The following is a 21,151-nucleotide window of genomic DNA, read 5'->3' on the forward strand; positions in this document are numbered from 1 at the left end:
CTCTGTTTATGGGATTTCCCAGGTAAGAATACTGGAGTGAGTTGTTATTTCCTTCTCCAGGGAATCTTTCCAGCCCAGGGATTGAACCCATATCTCCTGCATTGGCAGGTGGATTCTTTATCACTGAGCCACCAGGGAAGCCCAGTTGGAGGAGACCAGGTAATAAAAATTAACAAATAATGAGATAAACTATTTGTGCCTCATACTGGCAGTGAGGCAGAGAATCAGTGCTAGATTGATATTCAAGAAGGTTATTTATGAGTATGGGATCCTTCAACTTAGCTTTTCTTACTTCCTTTCTGTGTTTCATCTGTTTTTTGGGGGGGTTGTATTTGTGATCCATCTGCAGCATTCTGGAGGAATGACCCTGTTGGAGAAACAAAGCTAACAGTAGTGGGCAGTAGTGACCCAGTTCTTTTGAAAATCAGAGACAGGATAATTCTGCACCACTCCTGTTACTACCATGCCAATAAAAAAAAAAAAAAAATTATAAGTGGTTGGGAATAAAGTTGATGAGGTCTTTGTGTTTATCCTAGAGTTAACTTATTTTTAAAAACACTGCCACAAGTACCTCCTCTAATGTAAATTAAAATTCTTTTTCTCTATGTCTTAATTTCTTCAATGATGGGGCATAAAACTTTGTGTTAAAGAGCTAGAGGATATGGCAGTTACCTGTAGAATTCTTTAAACCTGTCATTCATTCATATATGTCAAGATGCACACACAGTTGGCAGTATCTGTCAGTGTTATTCTTTGGAGTTACTGTAAAAGATGCCAGTATCATAGCAGCAAAGAAAGTTTGGATTTAATTGGTTGTGTTAAGTAAAGCTTGAGTTGTATGAATTTGCATTCTCAAATTCTTATTAAAATTCATTTTGTAGAAGAATACTTTTTAGGGTTTTATAATAGCAACTAAACACAGTGAATACATTCTGTAAAAAAAAATTATGGCTTGTCCTTCTCTTTGGAGAACTGGCCGCTTCCATTCTTTGGCTGTGGCTTTGCATTCCTGTGGACCACACAAGCTTCTAAAACCTTGGCATACAGGGTCTTTGGACTGCAAAATTTCATTTGAAAACAATTAATGGAAAACAGGATTTGAAAAAAAATAGCTGTTTAAAGTTACTTTGAAACATTGCATTTCAGTGTCATTGAATTATAATGGTTTAATTAAGTTTTAAAAGTCGTTCATATTGGCAATCTTTCAAAACAGATATTTCAATTAAAAGTGTAGTTTTTGTTAATTTCAGACTTAAAATTTGATTTTCATGATAAAACTTTTTGTTTTATGATTATGCTGTACTTAATCCTGAAGATTTATATAAGACATATGCTATTATGCATTTAACACACTCTTAGATTCATAGGAAGGACTTCCCAGATGGTGCTAGTGGTAAAGGACCTGCCTGCCAATGAAGGATACGCAACAGATGTGAGTCTGATCCCTGGGTCCGGAAGATCCCAGGAGGAGGGCATGGCAGCCCACTCCAGTATTCTTGCCTGGAGTATCCCATGGACAGAGGAGCCTGGAGGGCTACAGACCGAGGAGTCTCAAAGAGTAAGATACGACTGAAGCGACTTAGCACACATGCACAAATTCATAGGAAAAGGAAATTTCCATATTCTTTTAAAGAGTGTGCTGTGATGATGTAGGCGGAAAATTTGAAAATAATTAAAACTTGTCTTTTATTTTTAAAAAAATCTAGATATCTGGAGCTTTTTTCCTCATGAGTTTAGGTTAATCTCAAGGTGAAAAATGAGCCTTTAAAGTCCTTTATATAAAGAAAACTGCTGAGATTATGGTTATTTCCAAAGACTGAATGAAAAATGACATGAAGTGATTAATATTTTATTGATTCATGAACTATCAAATGAAGTTTATGCCTTCATGTTTAAATATTTTTTTTCTGCTTGCAAAGAAGAATGAGTAATCTTATCAATACTTGAATTATAAAATAAAATTTAGAATTTCTGTCGGAATTGTGGTGCTCTTTTATTGAGACTGATTTCTTAAGGATTGTATATCACAAGCCAACAAGTACCTTCCTTGCAGCTTTATCTTTGTGTATCAAAATCCATTGATGATCAAGTTCCTTTTATTAAATGGTGTGATACAGTTGGCCCTTCCATATCTGCAAGTGCTGCATCAGACTATAATATACAATTCTCTGGGTTTTTTTTTTTTTTTCTCATCTACCAAAACAGTTCTTTTACTTTGGTGATGGAAGCCCATTTCCTTAAATTTGTTTATAAATTAGTGAAGTTTTAGTTGCACAGCAAGACACTAGAATAACTGATGTATTGGAATATTCAAGATGTTTGGTTCATGGACTTTCTGCTTGGAGATTGCACAGTCACCATGAAATTATACTGAACTGCTGCAAGCTTTCTTATGATATAGCAGAAATTTCTTCTTTCAAGGAGTTTCTTTATGTATATTTCAGAGTCTTAAAGGCTTTTGAGTTTCTAGAAGCTGCAGATTTGAGAGACAGGGTTTTCAGGATCGCACAATTTCTCCTCCTTATCCTATTCCTTAAGCCAAGGCTATCTAGCCTTTGCTTGACTCTTTATGGGAATGGAGAACTTGTTTCATCATACTCTACTTGACATTTTAATAAGAATTTGAGAATGCATATTCATATAACTTGAGCTTTATTTGATACAACCAATTAAATCCAGAATTTCTTGCTGCTGTGATGCTGACATCTTTTACAATAACTCCAAAGATTATCTTTGATGGATACTATCAATTAGATTTAAAGCATTCTATAAGTAACCGCCGTAACCTCTAGCTCTTTACTTGAGCACTCTACTCTTAAATAGCTCTTTGTTGAAGGTCTTATGCTGAGCTTTAATCTACATCTCCATTGTTTATGTAACTTTGGAGCAGTACAGAAGAGTCAAACCTTTCTTGTATGTAACAGCCTTTTAATTTGAGAGTCGCATAAGGTCATTTAGATTTCATAAATTCACTTTGTAAAAGCTCAACCAAAGAAAAAGAGGGGGATAAGAAGTTGAGTAATGCATGAGCATTACTTGTATGAGCAACAAGCACATATCCCAGAGGATGCATGAAATGAAAGAGCTACTATCTCTGTTTTATTTCCCATGTGCTTATGGTAGTGAGTCTATCTCTGGTCTGAGTGTGACTCTAAATACTCAAGATAAGCATTCTCACGGAACATGGTCTCCAACATAATCCAAATACTTTGTCTGGTGCTTAACTGAAAAGACAATAATATGCTTTAGCCCTGGATAAAAAAAAAATAGTGTTAGTCTTACTGAAAGGAGATAGGCTTGTCTCCAACATGATATCTCCCTGAAAGGTTTTCAAGGATAATTTTAACCATAAGAGACTTTTTTCCTTATTGAATATCTTTGAGAGCTCAATGCCTTGTAAACTGTGGTTCTACTGTGTTTGAGACAGTGAAATTTTCCCTTTGTTTAAACAAACCTAAATTATGTGTTATGATAAGCAGTCTGTCTTACCTTCATGACCTATGTAGGTGCTCTCCAGTTTGCTAGTAATTATCTCAAGAAATTTTGAAAATTTTCTCTAAATATGGGGGAACCACTTTAGGATAGGATGAGTTTATTACCTACTCTGTTCTGGACACAGAACCTGTATTATCACAGCCTGAGATGGAGGTAACAGTTTTTCAAAGACTTGTCACACGGTTGGCACATTGAAGCCCATGGTCCACTTAACGCCCTCTGTAGGTCTTAGAGGTTTTGAGTAACTGGTGGTCATTGAGTTGCCTGTTCTGTTGGTGGGATAACCTGGCTTCCCCATCTTTTGGGAATACTGCATTTCTTTTATGTGCCTGAGGCTTTGTTCTTAAACTTCTAAGGAAACTTGTTCTAAACAGCTTTTTAGTGATCTGCATTTGTTTATCTGTAGAGATGTCTTGTGCAAAGGAAACCAGTAGGTATTTCAGTTTGAAAAAAATCAGTTTTTGAAGCAAAAAGTTCCTTCCATTTTTATATGAAGTTTTAAAAGTATATCACACAGAAACATGTACAAATAATTATAGTCAGCATACACATCAGAAAATAGAATATTGCCCCAGAAGCCCCTTTGTGTATCTTTCACTCACTGCCCTTCCCCTCTCCAGAGGTAACCAATCTCCTGACTTCAATGCCAATTAATACTGCCTGTTTTTGAGCTTATTATACCTGGAATTATATAGTATGTACTTTTTTTGGTATCAGTCCCTTTTGTTTCAATGTAGTGCTGTAAGATCCACTTATATAGTTTTATAAAATTTGAGTTTAGTCTTGTTGACATTTAGTATTCCATTGCATGGACATAGTATTTGTCCATTCTATTGGTGATAGATATTTGGGTTATTTCCAGATTTTTAGGTATTAGGAATAATCCTGCTATGCATGTTCTAACACATGTCTTTTGGTAATTCTGCATATCAATACATTTCTCCTGAATGTATATACCTGGGAGTGGAATAGCTAAACTGTATGAATGTTTATATTCAGTTCTTTGCCACGTTTATGTTCAGATACTGCCAGTATTTTCCAAAACAGTTGTATAAATTTATACTCACATTGTCAGTACCTGAGAATCCCGATTGTCCCAGATCCTCACAATCCTAACCCTAACCTTGTTAATTTGAGCAAGATCAAAATCTTTACATTTTTGAATCTTTCAATTCATAAAATGCCTCTTTAAATTTTCCCAATATTTTGTGGGTTTTAACATAGAAGATTTATACATTTTTCTTAGACTTATTTCTAAGTATATGATTTTATGGTGCCATTATAATTGTTCCCATTAAAAAAATTTTTTTTTCTTGCCTTGTTTAGTTACAGGTTTACCTTGTTTACTAAAAATTTATTGTGAACTGGTGGTGAATAGTCTCATTTGCTTGTGTTGCATACTTTGGAGTGATTATATAATTTTTATCCTTATTCTTCCTTATTCATTTGGTGAATAGCCTTGGTTGATTTTTGAATTTTAAACCACTTTTGCATTACTGGAATAAATCCCACCTGGTGATCATATGTCATCCTTTATATATATCACTGAATTTGATTTACTAATGCTTTATTCATTTAAGAGTTACAGATATGTGTCCATATGCAAATTTTTATAATTTTCTTGTAATGTCCTTCCAAAGTGTTGGTATCAATTTTATGCTGTCCATATAAAATGAGATTGGAAAAGTTTCTTTTCTAGTTTTCAAAAGTATTTTATAAGATTGATACTATTTCTTCTTTAAACCTTAGGAACATTTTCTGTGAAGTAATCTGAGCCTGGCATTTTCTCTATAAGAAAGCTTTAAAATAATAGATTAAATTTTAAAATTGGTTTTAATGTACAGTTTCTATTTTTTCTTGAAGTATAGTTGATTTACAATATTGTGTTAATTTAACATGTGCAGCAAAGTGATTCAGTTATACACATACTTTCAGATTCTTTCCCATTATAGGTTATTACAGGGCTTCCCAGGTATCACTAGCAGTAAAGAACCTGCCTGCCAATGCAGGAGACTTAAGGGACGCAGGTTGGATCCCTGGATCAGGAAGATCCCCTGGACGAGGGCATGGCAACCCACTCCAGTATTCTTGCCTGGAGAATCCTAGGGCAGTGGAGCCTGGCAGGCTACAGTTAATAAGGTCGCAAAGTGTCAGACATGACTGAAGCAACTGAACACACATCCATAGGTTACTACAAGATATTGAATATAGTTCCCTGTGCTATACAGTAAATTCTTGTTTATCTGTTTTATATATAAATGGTGTGTATATGTTTATCCCATAATCCTAATTTAACCATCCCCTTTCCTTTCCCCTTTGGTAATCATAAGTTTTCCATGTCTGTGAGTCTATTTCAGCTTTGTAAATAAGTTCATTTGTGTTATCTGTTAGATTCCACATGTAAGTGATGTCTGTTATATGTTGTCTTTCTCTGTCTGACTTACTTCACTCCGTATGATAATCTCTAGGTCCATCCATTATTGTTGCATGTGGCAATATTTCATTTTTTATGGCTGAGCAGTATTCCATTGTAGATGTATACCATGTCTTTTTTTTTAATCCATTCATCTGTCAATGGATATTTAGGTTGCTTCCATGTCTATTGTAAATATTGCTGCTATGAATATTGGGGTACATTGTCTTTCTAAATTAGAGATTTTGTCTTTTTTGAATATATGCTCAGTAGAGGGATTGTCGGGTCATATGGTAACTCTGTTTTTAGTTTTTGAAGGAACCTCCTTACTGTTGTCCAAGTATATATGTTTTTTATTGTCTGTATTGGCGAGTTGTACTTTTCAAAGAATTTGTTCACTTTAAACAAATTTGTTCTAAAAATTTGTTCAATTTTATAAATTGTCAGTTTTGGAGGTCTAAAAGTTTTTACAATATCTTCTTTATCTATGAAGTCTACGATGGTATTGCTTTTTTCTTTCCTTAGTATGGAAAGTCATGTTTTCTCTTTTTTACTTATCAATAATTTTATCAAGCTTTTTATATAACCAACTTTGATTTACATTTGTTAACTCATTGATTATTTTTCTCTTTATTTCCTTCCTTCTGTCTTTGCTGTTCTTTTTTTCTTTCTTGGCTTTTTGTTTTTCAGTCGCTAAGTTGTGCCCGACTCTTTGTGACACCATGGACTGCAGCATGCCAGGCTACTCTATCCTCCACTGTCTCCTGGAGTTTTCTCAGATTCATGTCCACTGATACTATCTAACCATCCATTCTCTGCCACTCCCCTTCTTCTTTTGCCTTCAATCTTTCCCATTATCAGAGTCTTTTCTAGTGAGTCAGCTCTTTGCATTAGACGGCTAAAGTATTGGAGTCTCAGCTTCAGCATCAGTCCTTCCAATAAATATTCAGGGTTGATTTCCTTTAGGATTGACTAATTTTATCTCCTTGCAGTCCAAAGGACTCTCAAGAGTCTTCTCCAGCACCACAATTCAAAAGCATCAATTCTTTGGTGCTCAGCTGTCTTTATGGGTCCAATTCTCACATCCATATATGAATACTGGAAAAATGATAGCTTTGACTATAAGGACCTTTGTCAGGAAAGTGATGTCTTTGCTTTTTAATAGGCTGTCTAGGTTTGTCATAGCTTTAGCTTTTCTTTTAGCTTTATCTTCTGCTAATATTCATAGTAAAGGCCATAACTGTTCCACTGGGCACTGCTTTAGCTGCACCCTATATTTTTATGTTATTTTAATAATTTTTAAGTTAAACTGTTTTTCAAGTCCATTTATTTTTTAATCTGTTTTATTCAGAATTTTGTTTCTTAATTTCCAAATAGCCAGGTCTTTTCTAGATCTCTCTTTGTCATTGATTCCACTGTGATTTGAGTGCAAATTCTGAATAATTCCAGACTTCTGAAATTTGTTATTCCATGTGTACTTGTAAAGAATGTGTTTTCTAGTCTTTTGGGGGTACAGTATTTTGTATACATGTGATATAAATAAGGTCACTTTGTTAATAGTGTTCAGATTTATATTTTACTGACCTTTTTGTTTCCTATTTAAAGTCTCCCACTGATTGTGATATTGTGTGCATGTATGTGTGTGTTTATTATCTATTTTGGCAATGTATGTGTTGAAATTGTATTGGGTACATATAAATTTAGCAGTTTTCTTCCAATTGAACTGATCCTTAAATTATTATGAAACATCCCTTTTTACCTTTAGTAATGTGACTTAGTCTCATTTATCTGATGTTAGTATGGCTATATCAACTTTCTGTTGGTAGGGTCATAGATTTTTAAAACTGGCAGTGAATTTATAGATCAGTTGATTCATCTTCACTTTGTATATAAATTATATGTTAACTGTAATTCTGTTGTTGAATTCACCAGGTATTTTTACTTGCAACCCAGTCTAAAAACCCTTGGTTCCATCCTAGTTCTCCTGGTTTCTTTGGAAGCATACTTGACCAAAGGGGCATCAGCTCACATTCTTTTCCTAATTAGTTTTTTCTCAAGTTTATGTTTGAATTATCTCAGTAACATGCAGCACTGTTCTGAATTCAGGGCCAGCTTATAAGCTCTGTAGTCAGTGTTACCCTTTCTGTCTTGAAAAAGTGAAAGTTGCTCAGTTGTGTCTGACTCTGTGACCCCATGAACTATACAGTCTATGGAATTCTCTAGGCCAGAATACTGGAGTGGTTAGCCTTTCCCTTCTCCAGGGGATCTTCCCAACCCAGGGATTGAACCCAGGTTTCCCGCATTGCACGTGGATTCTTTACCAATTGAGCTATCAGGAAAGCCCCCTTTCTCTCTTAATTCTTCCCTTTCAAGTATCAGTGCTGCTCTGCTAGCTTTTGCTCAGGTATCATTTCTGGGAATTCTTCTTCCCTACACTGTCTTTGGTTATTCAGAGATTCCTGCTTATCTGCCTGTCCTAAATAGTCTTGAGCCCTGCTCTGACTGCTCTCTGTTTGTTTCCTGGGTACATCTGATTCTGGGGCATCTGATTCTCTTTTGGTCTGGGGTAGAATGGAGAGTAACCCCAGAGGATTATGAAAGAAGTAGTTAAAATGTGAATGCACATAAAACTTTCTAACTCTCTATCCAACTTACGATACCTCAAGTTCCCTTTCTGTTCTTTATTCCATTGCTTCCCAAACCTTTAATTTCATGATCATGAGCAGTTATGCTCTGAAGCTTCTCTCACTTGTGAAACACTGGACACACAAAGACTTTGGGGTCTTCCATTATTGCCCACTGTGCCCTCTATTCTTTGACCTTCATGTGGTTCCCTGTGCAGAGGCCAGGGAGCCTCCTGGTTCACTGATGAGGCCCAGAGTAATGACAGCTTGTTTGGATCCATTTACTTAGTACATAGAAATGGGTCTGATTCCCTTCTAAGGTATTCCCTTCATAATGTACAATTGTGCTTTTTGTTAAGGTCTGTAAAGTATTTTCTATGTTTAAAAAAATGCACATTGTCTCTGCTATCTCATTAGCATTTGACCTTCAGTAAGTAAGTTCACCTACTGGTGCCTTGCTTTCCTCATCTGTAAAATGCATTATTAGCTATGATGACTATTTTGTTAACTATGTTGAGAGATAAGCAATTTAACCATACGAAGCACGTGGTATCTGTTGGACCTGGCCTATTATTGGCACTAAAACAAATGATTTGCTGTGATGATGAAGATAATGATAAAAATGGTGAAATCTCATTTTATGGATACATTTCACCAGATTCATGAAGTTAAATTCTACAAGGAAAATTCTAATTTTCCATTAACTTCAGTTAAAGTAGTATTCCATTTCTTGGGTTCCAGTGGCTAAGATTTTTCTTCTGAAAATATGAAGCCACAAAGAACCTAGTTATGTTACTGAGCATGGTAAACACAGCTCACTGATAAACACAGCCCTTCTCTATCCCCTGGCTTTTCCTTCACAGCACTCTTCTCCTCACCTCTGGGCCTTGTGGGCCATGCAGGTTATTTTTTCCTCTTCTTGTAGTAGAGGCATTTTGCTTAGAAACTCTCCCTTGATCATCAATATAATCCCAGTGCTTGGTAGTCACAGCATCATAGTATCTGGTTTGTCTGTCAACTCCTGTATGTATTGTAGGTGGAAAATTATTGTTCTTCAAAACATTGGATATTATAAACGTTCTAGGATGTGGGGTCAAATTTTATGTCACTGCCCACAGTGAAGAATATTTGCTGCTGTTAATATCAGTGCCTGTTTGAAAGTTTCTACTTCAATCATTAAAAGTACCCAGAAATTGTCTTCTTTCTATAATGCATACATTTTTGTTTTATTTTCCATTTCATCCTTTCAGATTATTTTTAGTTTTCAGATTCCAGGAGGAAATATGTTAACTGTGTATTATTTTAAAAATGGATAAGATACTATCAGAAGTAAGGGAAACATAATGTATAATATGTTATTTTTCAATACTTTAATGATCCTAGGGGTATAAGTAATATGATTTAGTGCATAGCATGTGTACTAGGGGTGTTTTCAAAATAATTGAAAAGTAATACATATTATAAATATTTATGCAATATAAAGGTAGATTAAATGTCACAATTATGAAAAATAGAGTAAACTTTTCCAAGTGATTAATTGGGTGAACCAAGACATATATGTGAACATCTTTTCATGTTTGATCAGTTTTATTCATGATGGTAATAAAACCAAGCAAATGAAGTGCAAAATGTTGACTGTGATGTAATGGTGGAAATTTTTACATGCATAAAGGAGTCAGGTTAAATTTATGGCCTTATGATGGCTATGTTGGCTGCTAATATTGTACACACATTCTTAAAATGATCTATAACACCATGGCCAAAATGCCATGGGGACAAAATCACAGTTGGTACATACTGTGTTGATTTATCTCTCTTGATGTGCAAAATATTAACTCAGACAATTTTCATATAGCTCATTGGCGTTTGTTCAGCATTAGATGTGTGTTTGTCATTAGCTTACTCTTTGGGAGTGTATAAAATGGCATTATCAATGTAGAACAGAGTTAAAATTGCAAAAGAGTCTTTATGTTCTGGCACCGTGTAGTTGGCTTGATTTTTTTTTTTTTTTCCGATTGAATTTGAATATATGATTTCAAAATGTATCAAATTACTGTTTCACTTGATTTAAGTTTGTAAAACTTAAATTCTGTATTTTTGAATCAAAACCAGAGATAAATGTCTTTGTTTCAACTCCAGTGTCTGTCTTTCCAGAAGGTGTTAGATACTCTAGTATGTGAGAGGGAGGCATCCTCCTGGATGCAACAACCCATCTTGCTGCCTCTTGTCTGTTCTTCCCTTTGCCATTGATCAGATCCTGTTCCCTGCTATTTGCTGAGTTTCTCTGGTTTTAATCTAAGTCTTTGGTTTTTCTCTGTAGGCAGGAAGAGAGGTATACTTTAATAACTTCTACCAGCAGTTGTTGGGTTGAGTTGTTTACTTTAGTCTTAGGTGATAAAATCCACTTTTACAAATAGTATGAGAAAAATGCAGACAACTTGATGTCTGATTTAAATAATTGAATATAAAACAACTCTTTAGTTTTTTTTTTAATCAGCAAGTTTCATCTACAGAGCTGTAATATATCAAAAACCAACTCAATGGAAGTAATGGAAATAAATGGAACTTTTTTTTTTTTGGTAAGAGGAATATTTTTATAAGGAAAAATGCAATATTGTATAGATTTTAGCCAGAAGTTCTATGTAGATTTGGAGAAATACATTGCTTGTAGCATGGTGAAAGTGAAAGATGCTCAGTTATGTCTGACTCTTTGCAACCCCATGGACTATACAGTCCATGGAATTCTCCAGACCAGAATACTGAAATAGGTAGCCTTTCCCTTCTCCATGTGATCTTCCCACCCCAGGGATCAAACCCTAGTCTCCCGCATTGCAGGAGGATTCTTTACCAGCTGAGCCACCAGGGATGCCCATGTAGCATAGTCATACCAAAAAGGTAGAATTCTCAAAGATCATGGGGCAGTTTTATTTTGCTCTTTTACATATAATCCAGTGGCCATTACATATGGCATTTTGTCTGCCGCAGTATTTAGAATCTAGTGTATTGTACTTAGCTTTTATAGCACAGTTAGCCTTGAGTTGTCAAAGTTCTTCGATCAAAGAATCTGAGCTAAGGATGTCTTTCTTACCTGGTTGTGTAGTCACTGCTTATATCTTTGTGATCTCTATCTGGCAAAATAGAATTGGGCTGTTTCCTAATAAATCATTCATGTTTCCACACTATGTCTAGTAATAGAAGCAAAAAAAAACCAAACCATTCAATTTGGAGTTCCTCTTTAAGTACTCTATAGAAAACTTTCATTTTGAAGTTTTGAAAGATTATCCAAGGAAGATTCCTTCAGATTTTTTAAGCCTATAATTTTATCAAGTTGACTTACTGAAAAGCTATGTATTGAGGCACATATCAGTAGCCCTCCGAATAGATGCTTTAAAAAATTATTTAATAGTTATGCCCTTGCCTTTTACCAGGGTCAGCTAAAGAGAAGGCTATATAGCAAGCACTTCTGTTGGTTTTTGTGAAACTGCAGTTGAATTCTGTGGGCTATGTTAGGGCTTACCCTTTACAAAGATTCATGTCATAAAGGCTTAGACCTTTAGCTTAGAAGAATTCCTATGTCTTCTCACAAACTGGTATCCATTTCTTTAGTGGATAATGGGTGCTCATAGCTCAAAAGTTACCCACACTGAGGGCCTTTCTAAGCATCACAGAACCAAATTGATTATGCCTTGAGTATTTTGGTAAAAACTATTTATTAGTGTTTTTCTTCATTCATTGGTTCTTGTTCTTATTGTTATAATGGATAACTACTATATCATTTCCAGAAACAGGTGGTATAGAAGTAACAGACCTGAATCAGAGCAGAGTGTCTAGCTACATTTCCAGTTGGGAAAGTAATTCCCGAAGCCTTACAGTCTGAAGCAATTTTTATATAAAAACAATACTTGGAAATCCCCTAAATCACCACCCCAATTCAGCAAGCACTCCTTCCTGCATTTGACTGTGAACACAGTTCTAGTTTCTCCCATGCTTTGGGGATTGGAAATCAGTGCTGGAGCTCTTGTTTCAGATGGCATTGCCAGTTTCAGAGTTGAAGGTATGTGCACAGCACAGAGATATGAAAAGTTGAAAAGGATTTTGGTTATCTCACTGCAATTGTGTACCTGAGATGATAGCTATTACCATCACAGATGTCTAACTTTTGATTTTTTCCTGCAGCTTTAGGATCTCAGTTTCAGAAAGTACTTTTGAGAAGATCTTTCTTTTCCTGATTATTCTTGAGATTACCTAGTATTAGTTGCTCAGTTGTGTCTGACTCTTTGTGACCCCATGGATGATTTCCCGGGCAAGAATATTGGAGTGGGTAGCCATTCCCTTTTCCAGAGGATCTTCCCAACCTAGGAATCGAACCTGGGTCTCCTGCGTTGCAGGCGACTCTTTTCCATCTGAGCCACCAGGGAAGCCCTTAAATCAAAGGTTATTCAAAATTCCTTGAATATGCTGTACAAATGGCTAGGGCAACTTATTTTTCCATCGCCATTTATCTTCCTGGAAAACTGTTAAAACATGTATACTTTGATTTACTGACTTAAACAGGATAATCATGCCACAGATATACAGATAAACAGATAACATTTGTGTTAGGTGTTTAAAAGTTTTATTATTGCCAGAGTGTATTTTTAATGAGTCTATTTTTAAAATTAAAATTCATTTTATCTTTTATTATAAAAAAAGCTTTAGTTATGAACGTTCTTGGTTGTCCTCCCACAGGATCCTGCCTACTGGGTGAAGATTCATCACTTAGAGTACACAGATGGAGGAATCCTGGATCCAGATGATGTCTTGGCAGATGTCGTTGAAGACAAAGATAAGGTAGATGCCTCGAAAAGTGTTCTATGTCGTTTTCCTCTGTAGAGCCACATGTTTTCCTAGAGACTGAGATCCTTAACAAACTCAGGTGTCAATTATTGTTAAAAGGTACCATCTGTTCGATTTTTACCTAGACAGCCCATAAATCAAGGTTCATCATCAGATGCTTAGAAAAACTTTGTCAAGGTTTGGGAATCTGTTCATGGTGGCCTAATTAGCAGACACTTCATTCCCAAGAGTTCCTGATATGCCTCAGTAAATTAGTGTCAAGCTCTGAAGCTGTTTCGATTCTCATTGTCATTGCTGGCTCTGAAGTTTATTTGTGGCCTTTGCTAAATATTCAACTTAATGCTTGGGATTCGCATGTGGTTCAAAGGAGAGCCTACAGTGGGGAGCAAAGTCTTATGAAGAACTATGGTGAAGTTTGTTCTTAAAGTAGCTGGCAAGCAACTGTCTTGAGTGGTAGTCTGTCTTTATTGCTAAAGTGAAAAACACTGACTTGAATCTTTCAAAAAGTTTAAACATGTTTTGCCACATATGTGGAAATAATCCCACTGCAAATATCTTATTTTAATGGGATGATTCTTCTGATACTAAACTGAAAAAGGTATAAACTATTCAAACGGGATACGCTGGCTTACTGCTGTGAAAATTTATTTATTTTTTATTGTATCTGTTTTGGGCTCCTGTGATTAATGGCTAATGTGTTCTCCAGACTTGAACTGCAGCTTTTCCTAAGTTCCTTACTTCTAATTTTCTTCGGCTGTGCATCCTTAGTGCTGTTAGTACTAGGCTAATTGAAGTCTGTAAACATGTTTCTCTGTATTGTTTTTATGCCAAGGGTAGGGGTGTATGTGTGTTTTAATCAACTGGACTGGAATATAAATAACTGCTTTATTGAAATTATATTATATTTGCATTTTCCTTTTCCATAAGACTTTTTTGTCCTGTTGAAATTTACGTTAGTCTTTGCATACATTATATGCATTTATTTTCCCTGTTTTCTGTTGGCTTTCAACCCTCTTTTGCTTTGCATTTTAATTAGCTGTTTCCTATGAAACTTATCTCCCTAAATGATTGTAAGCTCCTAGAGGACATGGACTGAGAGATTTTAACTCCTTTTTGTTTCTTGTATTAATAATATCTGGTACACTGTTTTATCCAGACTCGATTCTCAAAGAACACGTTTGAATTTGCGCAAAAAAGAAGACTTTTTTCTCTACAGCTGACTCTTGCTGTATGTGATTTTGATGCACACTTCTTATTGTTTGGTCTCATGGTAAATAATAAAGTGGTATTTACCTTGATACACAAGAGGAGGATTTTCACTTCTGTTTTTCCCCTTTTTTTACTTTCTTTTTTTCTCTACATCTTCTTTCTTCTTTCCAATACTCTAGATATTTGGGTGGTTTATTAATGAAAAAGGTCTTCCCATTTCAAATTTCACTGATGTCCTCTGTATTAAAATGAAAAGCTGAAATGCGGCAAGTTTAAGAAGAGCCAGAAGAAAATGTCTCACCCCAGCCTCATCCAGGAGCTCATTACAGGCAGGGTGAGCCCATGACCCATGCAGGGAAATCATTTGTCCTGTGGACCTCCTTCCTTTTCGAGAATTGTTTTTAACTATCTTGGCATTGTACTTTTTAACCATAATCCATTTGCTAGACATAGAAACAGCTTTATAATCTGTTTTAAAAGGACTACATCACTATTACTAAATAAGGTAGAAAAGTGAGATAACCAGTTAAAATCCCAGCAAAGAATTAGTACTATTTGGGTACAAGTTTACTCATTCCTTTAATCTACTTTAACATTGCTATGTGAAACCTAATTGTTCTTTTTCTGCAGAGTTGATGAAAATTTACACTTTTGATATTGCCAAAAATAATCGCATTCCCTTTTCTTTTTTAAAAAATGATAGAAGTGAAAAAGACAGCATTATTATTTTTTCTTTCTGACATTCTGCAATCTTAAAATTTCTTTACAACCCAGTTGTCCGGTGTGGAAAGAAGTCTCTGCCAGACTTGTTAAACTTTCCTTTCTGTCATTTTAGATTAAGCAGTATTTATAAATGTTATTTGTGGATATTTAATGACGTTTCAAACTTACCCAAGATCCTTTGAGACAGTACTGAGCTTGGATAAAACTGCAGTTCTACTGTTTTTCAAGTTGATTACCTAATCATAGCTTACGTTTAGAGTATATGGAGAAGGAAGCCCAAAGAAACATGGGTGGATGTATGTAATTGTTGTGCTCTAGCCTGTGCTTCTCAGCTCAAGGAAAGACTCTGACCACAGTTGAGAAACGGCATTAGGAACCATTGATGGCCTAACTGGAAAGGGTGACATAGGAAAAACAGAAATTTAGAATTGGAAAGCAGGAAAGACTGAAGCTGTTAATGTAGTGTATGAAAGAGCCATCCAGTACACTTAAGTAATAGTTAGAGATTAAGTGGTATTCTACTTAAAAAATCAGACGGGAAGCTAATAGATTTTAATTGATTTTCTAAAGACATGACTTTCGAAATTTCTGGTACCCTAAGTGGTTTGTCTTTGGTCTTCTGTTATTCCTTTGGCCAACACAGTGCATAATGCATATATGATATCTCTTTGGGAGGTTTTATTTTATTTTAAACTTGATTTCCCATTAAAATCACAGGAGAACCAAGTTTTTGCTCTGTTGCACTATTTCTAGCCTATATTTTGTCGAAATATTATTGGAGCAGCTTTGGAATTTTGTCTTATAACTAGTATTTGTGTAAAAGGGAAAGTGTCAGCCGTTCATTTGTGTCCGACTCTTTGCTTCCCCATGAACTGTAGCTCCCCAGGCTCTTCTTTCTGTGGAATTCTCCAGGCCAGAGTACTGGAGTGGGTAGCCATTCTCTTCTTCAGGGGATCTTCCTGACCCAGGGAAGCTATGTATTATCCCCATTTTTAATTTCTAAGAACAATTCACAGAAATTGAGTCACTTGCCAAAGCTCACACAGGTAGTAATGGCAGATTCAGCCTCCGGAACCGAGAGTTTAAGTCTCCACGCTCTCTTTTTCTCTTCTGCAATATGCTAAGGCAGTGTGTTACAGGGTGTTTGTATCTATGATTTCTAACTATGAAAATTCATCAATCATAAATAAGCATGAATTTGCTTTTACACAGTTACTGCCATTGTTAAGATATGTAGTGGAATTATGGAGAGTAGCAGAATGGATTCTAAACTAGTACACTGTGCATGTACAGTTAACTCCAACTCTCTATGCCTGCAGCCTGCATCTGATTTACTACAGAGGTCTGCCACTTTTACCTTTGTTACTTTCTCTTATACCTCCTTTCCCAGGACCTGGATAATTCAATCCAGTCACAAGTTTAATTCTAGATGGATTTATGGAATACACCTGCAGTCTAACCACTGTGTGCAGTTCACATGTATAGTGTACACCACATGCAGGACACCATGTACCATGCTGTCTGAGGAAGGCAGGGCCCCCAGAGATGTCTCTGTCCTAATGCCCAGAACCCGTGAGTAACTCTGACATAGCAGATTTAATTAAGTGAGAGACCTTAAAGTGAAGAGATTGTCTTGGGTTTTTTGGGTGGGCTACATGTAAACATAAGGATCCTTATATATGGAAGAGGAAGGCAGGAGAGTCAGGGTTAGAGAGAGACAGTATGAGAAAGTGTCAACTGGCCAATGTGTGATTTGAAAATACAGCCATACAATGTAGACAGCTTCCAGGAGTCGGAAAAGGCATGTCTCCAGAAGGAGTACAGCCCTGCTCACAGCTTGATTTCAGACGAATGAGCCCATTTCAGACTTCTCCCCTCCAGAACTCTAAGATGAATTTGTCTTGTTTGAATTCACTGTTTGAGGTGATTTGTTATGGCAGCAATAGGACATTGGTGTGCTGTCTTTTACTCTCTTTTAAACTTTTAAAGTGATGATGGTCTTCTCAAGCTTCATACTAGCTTGACTTTTAAGATGCTATAGGACAAGGAAAATATGGCAATGTATAACTTATATCATGTAAACTAGAATACTGCCATTGTTTATTACATATTACAAAAGTGTAATTATACTATGTGATAAGGTATATAGGCAGAATGTTTCTATCTTTGACTATCATAGAGATTCATTCTGAAGAGATGAGAGTAGTTCTCCTGGACTCCACCAGGGGTGGGTTGGCCCCCTGAATCACCCATGAAATTTGGTCCTCAGATACTATAGTTTCAGTTCAACTTTGTCCCTTGTTAGCTATGTGTGCTTGGATATGTTTTTTCATGTCTTAGTCTTGATTTACCCCTTTATAAAATACATATAAAAGTTAGTTTTGCAGGGTCAGTATAGGAAAACTATATAAATTATAAAAAATTTCAAGTCCAGTATGGAATATAGTTAAGCATTCAAAGGATAACTGTTCAGTTCAGTCACTCAGTCAACTCTGAATCTTTGAGACCCCATGGACTGCAGCACGCCAAGCTTCTGTGTCCATAAGCAACTTCCGAAGCTTGCTCAAACTCATGTCCATCTTGTTGGTGATGCCATCCAACCATCTCATCCTTTGTCGTCCCCTTCTCCTCCCACCTTTCATCTTTCCCAGCATCAGGGTCTTTTCCAATGAGTCAGTTCTTCCCATCAAGTGGCCAAAGTATTGGAGTTTCAGCTTCAGCATCAGTCCTTCCAATGAATCTTCAATTCTGATTTCCTTTAGGATTGACTGGTTTGATCTCCCTGCCATCCAAGGGACTCTCAAGAGTCTTCTCCAACACCACAGTTCAAAGCATCAGTTATTGGTGTTCAGCTTTCTTTATAATCCAACTCTCACATCCATACATGACTGCTGGAAAAACCATAGTTTTGGCTGGATGAACTTCTGTCGGCAAAGTAATGTCTTTGCTTTTTAATATGCTGCCTAGGTTGGTCATAGCTTTTCTTCCAAGGAGCAAAAAGTCGTGTCCAACTCTTTGAGATCCCATGGACTATACAGCCCATGGCATTCTCCAGGCCAGAATACTGGAGTGGGTAGCCTTTCCCTTCTCCAAGGGATCTTCCCAACCCAGGGATCGAACCCAGGTCTCCCACATTGCGGGCAGATTCTTTACCAGCTAAGCCACAGGGCAAGCCCTCCAAAGAGCAAACATCTTTTAATTTCATGGCTGCAGTCATCATCTGCATTGATTTTGGAGCCCCCCAAAATAAAGTGTGTCACAGTTTCCCCATCTATTTGCCATGAAGTGATGGGACCAGATGCCATGATCTTAGTTTTCTGAATGTTTAAGCCAACTTTTTCACTCTCCTCTTTCACTTTCATGAAGAGGCTCTTTAGTTCTTCTTTACTTTCTGCCTTAATGGTGCTGTCAACTGCGTCTCTGAGGTTATTGATATTTCTTCTGGCAATCTTGATTCCAGCTTGTGCTTCATCTAGCCCAGCATTTTGCATGATGTACTCTGCATATAAGTTAAATAAGCAGGGTCACAATATACAGCCTGAACTTACTCCTTCCCTGATTAGGAACCAGTCTGTTGTTCCATGTCCAGTTCTAACTGTTGGTTCTTGACCAGCATGCAGATTTCTCAGGAGGCAGGTCAGGTGGTCTGGTATTACCATCTCTTCCAGAATTTTCCACAGTTTGTTGTGATCCACACAGTCAAAGGCTTTGGCATAGTCAATAAAGCAGATGTAGATGTTTTTCTGGAACTCCCTTGCTTTTTGGATGATCCAACAGATGTTGGCAATTTGATCTCTGGTTCCTCTGCCTTTTAAAAATCCAGATTGAACATCTGGAAGTTCATAGTTCATGTACTGTTGAAACCTGGCTTGGAGAATTTGGGGCATTACTTTGCTAGCGTGTGAGATGAGGGCAATTGTGTGGTAGTTTGAGCATTCTTTGGCATTGCCTTTCTTTGGGATTGGGATGAAAGTGACCTTTTCCAGTCCTGTGGCCACTGCTGAGTTTTCCAGATTTGCTGGCATATTGAGTGCAGCACTTTGATAGCATCATCTTTTAGGATTTGAAATAGCTCAACAGGAATTCCATCAACTCCACTAGCTTTGTTCATAGTGATGCTTCCTAAGGCCCACTTGACTTTGCATTCCAGGATATCTGTCTCTAGGTGAGTGATCAAACCATCATTGTTATCTGGGTCATAAAGGTGTGTTTTTGTATAGTTCTTCTGTTCTTGCCACCGCTTCTTAATATCTTCAACTTCTGTTAGGTCCATACCATTTCTGTCCTTTATTGAGCCCATCTTTGCATGACATGTTCCCTTGGTATCTCTAATTTTCTTGGAGAGATCTCTGATATTTCCCGTTGTATTGTTTTCCTCTATTTCTTTGCATGATAACTGAGGAAGGCTTTCTTATCTCTCCTTGCTATTCTTGGGAACTCTGCATTCAGATGCGTGTATCTTTCCTTTTTTCCTTTGCCTTCACGTCTCTTCTTTTCATAGCTATTTGTAAGGCCTCCTCAGACAAACGTTTTGTCTTTTTACATTTCTTTTTCTTGGGGATGGTCTTGATCACTGCCTCCTGTACCATGTAGCAAACTTCCGTCCACAGTTTTTCAGGCACTCTCTCTATCAGATCTAATCCCTTGAATCTGCTTGTCATTTCCACTGTAGAATCGTAAGGGATTTGATTTAGGTCATAACTGAATGGTCTACTGGTTTTTCCTACTTTCTTCAATTTCAGTCTGAATTTGGCAATAAGGAGTTCATGATCTGAGCCACAGTCAGCTCCCGGTCTTGTTTTTGCTGACTGTATAGAGCTTCTCCATCTTTGGCTGCAAATAATCACAAGCTGGTTTTAGAAAAGGTAGAGGAACCAGAGATCAAATTGCCAACATCTGCTGGATCATTGAAAAAGCAAGAGAGTTCCAGAAAAATATCTATTTCTGCTGTATTGACTAAACCAAAGCCTTTGACTGTGTGGATCACAATAAACTGTGGAAAATTCTGAAAGTGATGGGAACACTAGACTACCTGACCTGCCTCTTGAGAAACCTGTATGCAGGTCAGGAAGCAACAGTTAGAACTGGACATGGAACAAGAGACTGGTTCCAAATAGGAAAAGGAGTACGACAAGGCTGTATATTGTCACCCTGCTTATTTAACTGCTATGCAGAGTACATCATGAGAAACACTGGGCTAGAAGAAGCACAAACTGGAATCAAGATTGGTGGGAGAAATATCAATAACCTCAGATATGTGGATGACACCACCCTTATGGCAGAAAGTGAAGAGGAACTAAAAAGCCTCTTGCTGAAAGTGAAAGAGGAGAGTGAAAAAGTTGGCTTAAAGCTAACATTCAGAAAACTAAGATCATGGCATCTGGTCCCATCATTTCACGGGAAATAGATGGGGAAACAGTGGAAACAGTGTCAGACTTTATTTTTGGGGCTCCAGAATCACTGCAGATTGTGATTGCAGCCATGAAATTAAAAGATGTTTGCTCCTTGGAAGGAAAGTTATGACCAACCTCAATAACATATTAAAAACCAGAGACATTACTTTGCCAACAAAGGGCCATCTAGTTTTCCAGTGGCCATGTATCGATGTGAGAGTTGGACTGTGAAGAAAGCTGAGCGTCGAAGAATTGATGCTTTTGAACTGTGGTGTTGGAGAAGACTCTTGAGAGTCCCTTGGACTACAAGGAGACCCAACCAGGCCAACCTAAAGGAGATCAGTCCTGGGAGTTCATTGGAAGGACTGATGTTGAAGCTGAAACTCCAGTACTTTGGCCACCTCATGCAAAGAGTTGACCCATTTGAAAAGACCCTGATGCTGGGAGGGATTGGGGGC

The 21,151-nt window shown here is 36.9% G+C and overlaps 1 protein-coding gene across 4 annotated transcripts in view; it reads left to right on the plus strand.

The window, feature by feature from the left end:
- Positions 1 to 21,151, plus strand: part of PARD3B (par-3 family cell polarity regulator beta) — a 1,140,922-nt gene that overhangs the window by 137,085 nt on the left and 982,686 nt on the right. For all 4 annotated transcript variants that reach the window (XM_068967371.1, XM_068967374.1, XM_068967373.1 and 1 more), the window contains exon 2: positions 13,261 to 13,362. In XM_068967371.1, coding sequence (XP_068823472.1) covers positions 13,261 to 13,362 — 102 coding nt within the window. The remainder of the gene's footprint in view (positions 1 to 13,260; positions 13,363 to 21,151) is intronic.

The sequence above is a fragment of the Capricornis sumatraensis genome, chromosome 3 (genome assembly GCF_032405125.1).
Source record: "Capricornis sumatraensis isolate serow.1 chromosome 3, serow.2, whole genome shotgun sequence".
Classification (NCBI taxonomy): Eukaryota; Metazoa; Chordata; class Mammalia; order Artiodactyla; family Bovidae; genus Capricornis; species Capricornis sumatraensis.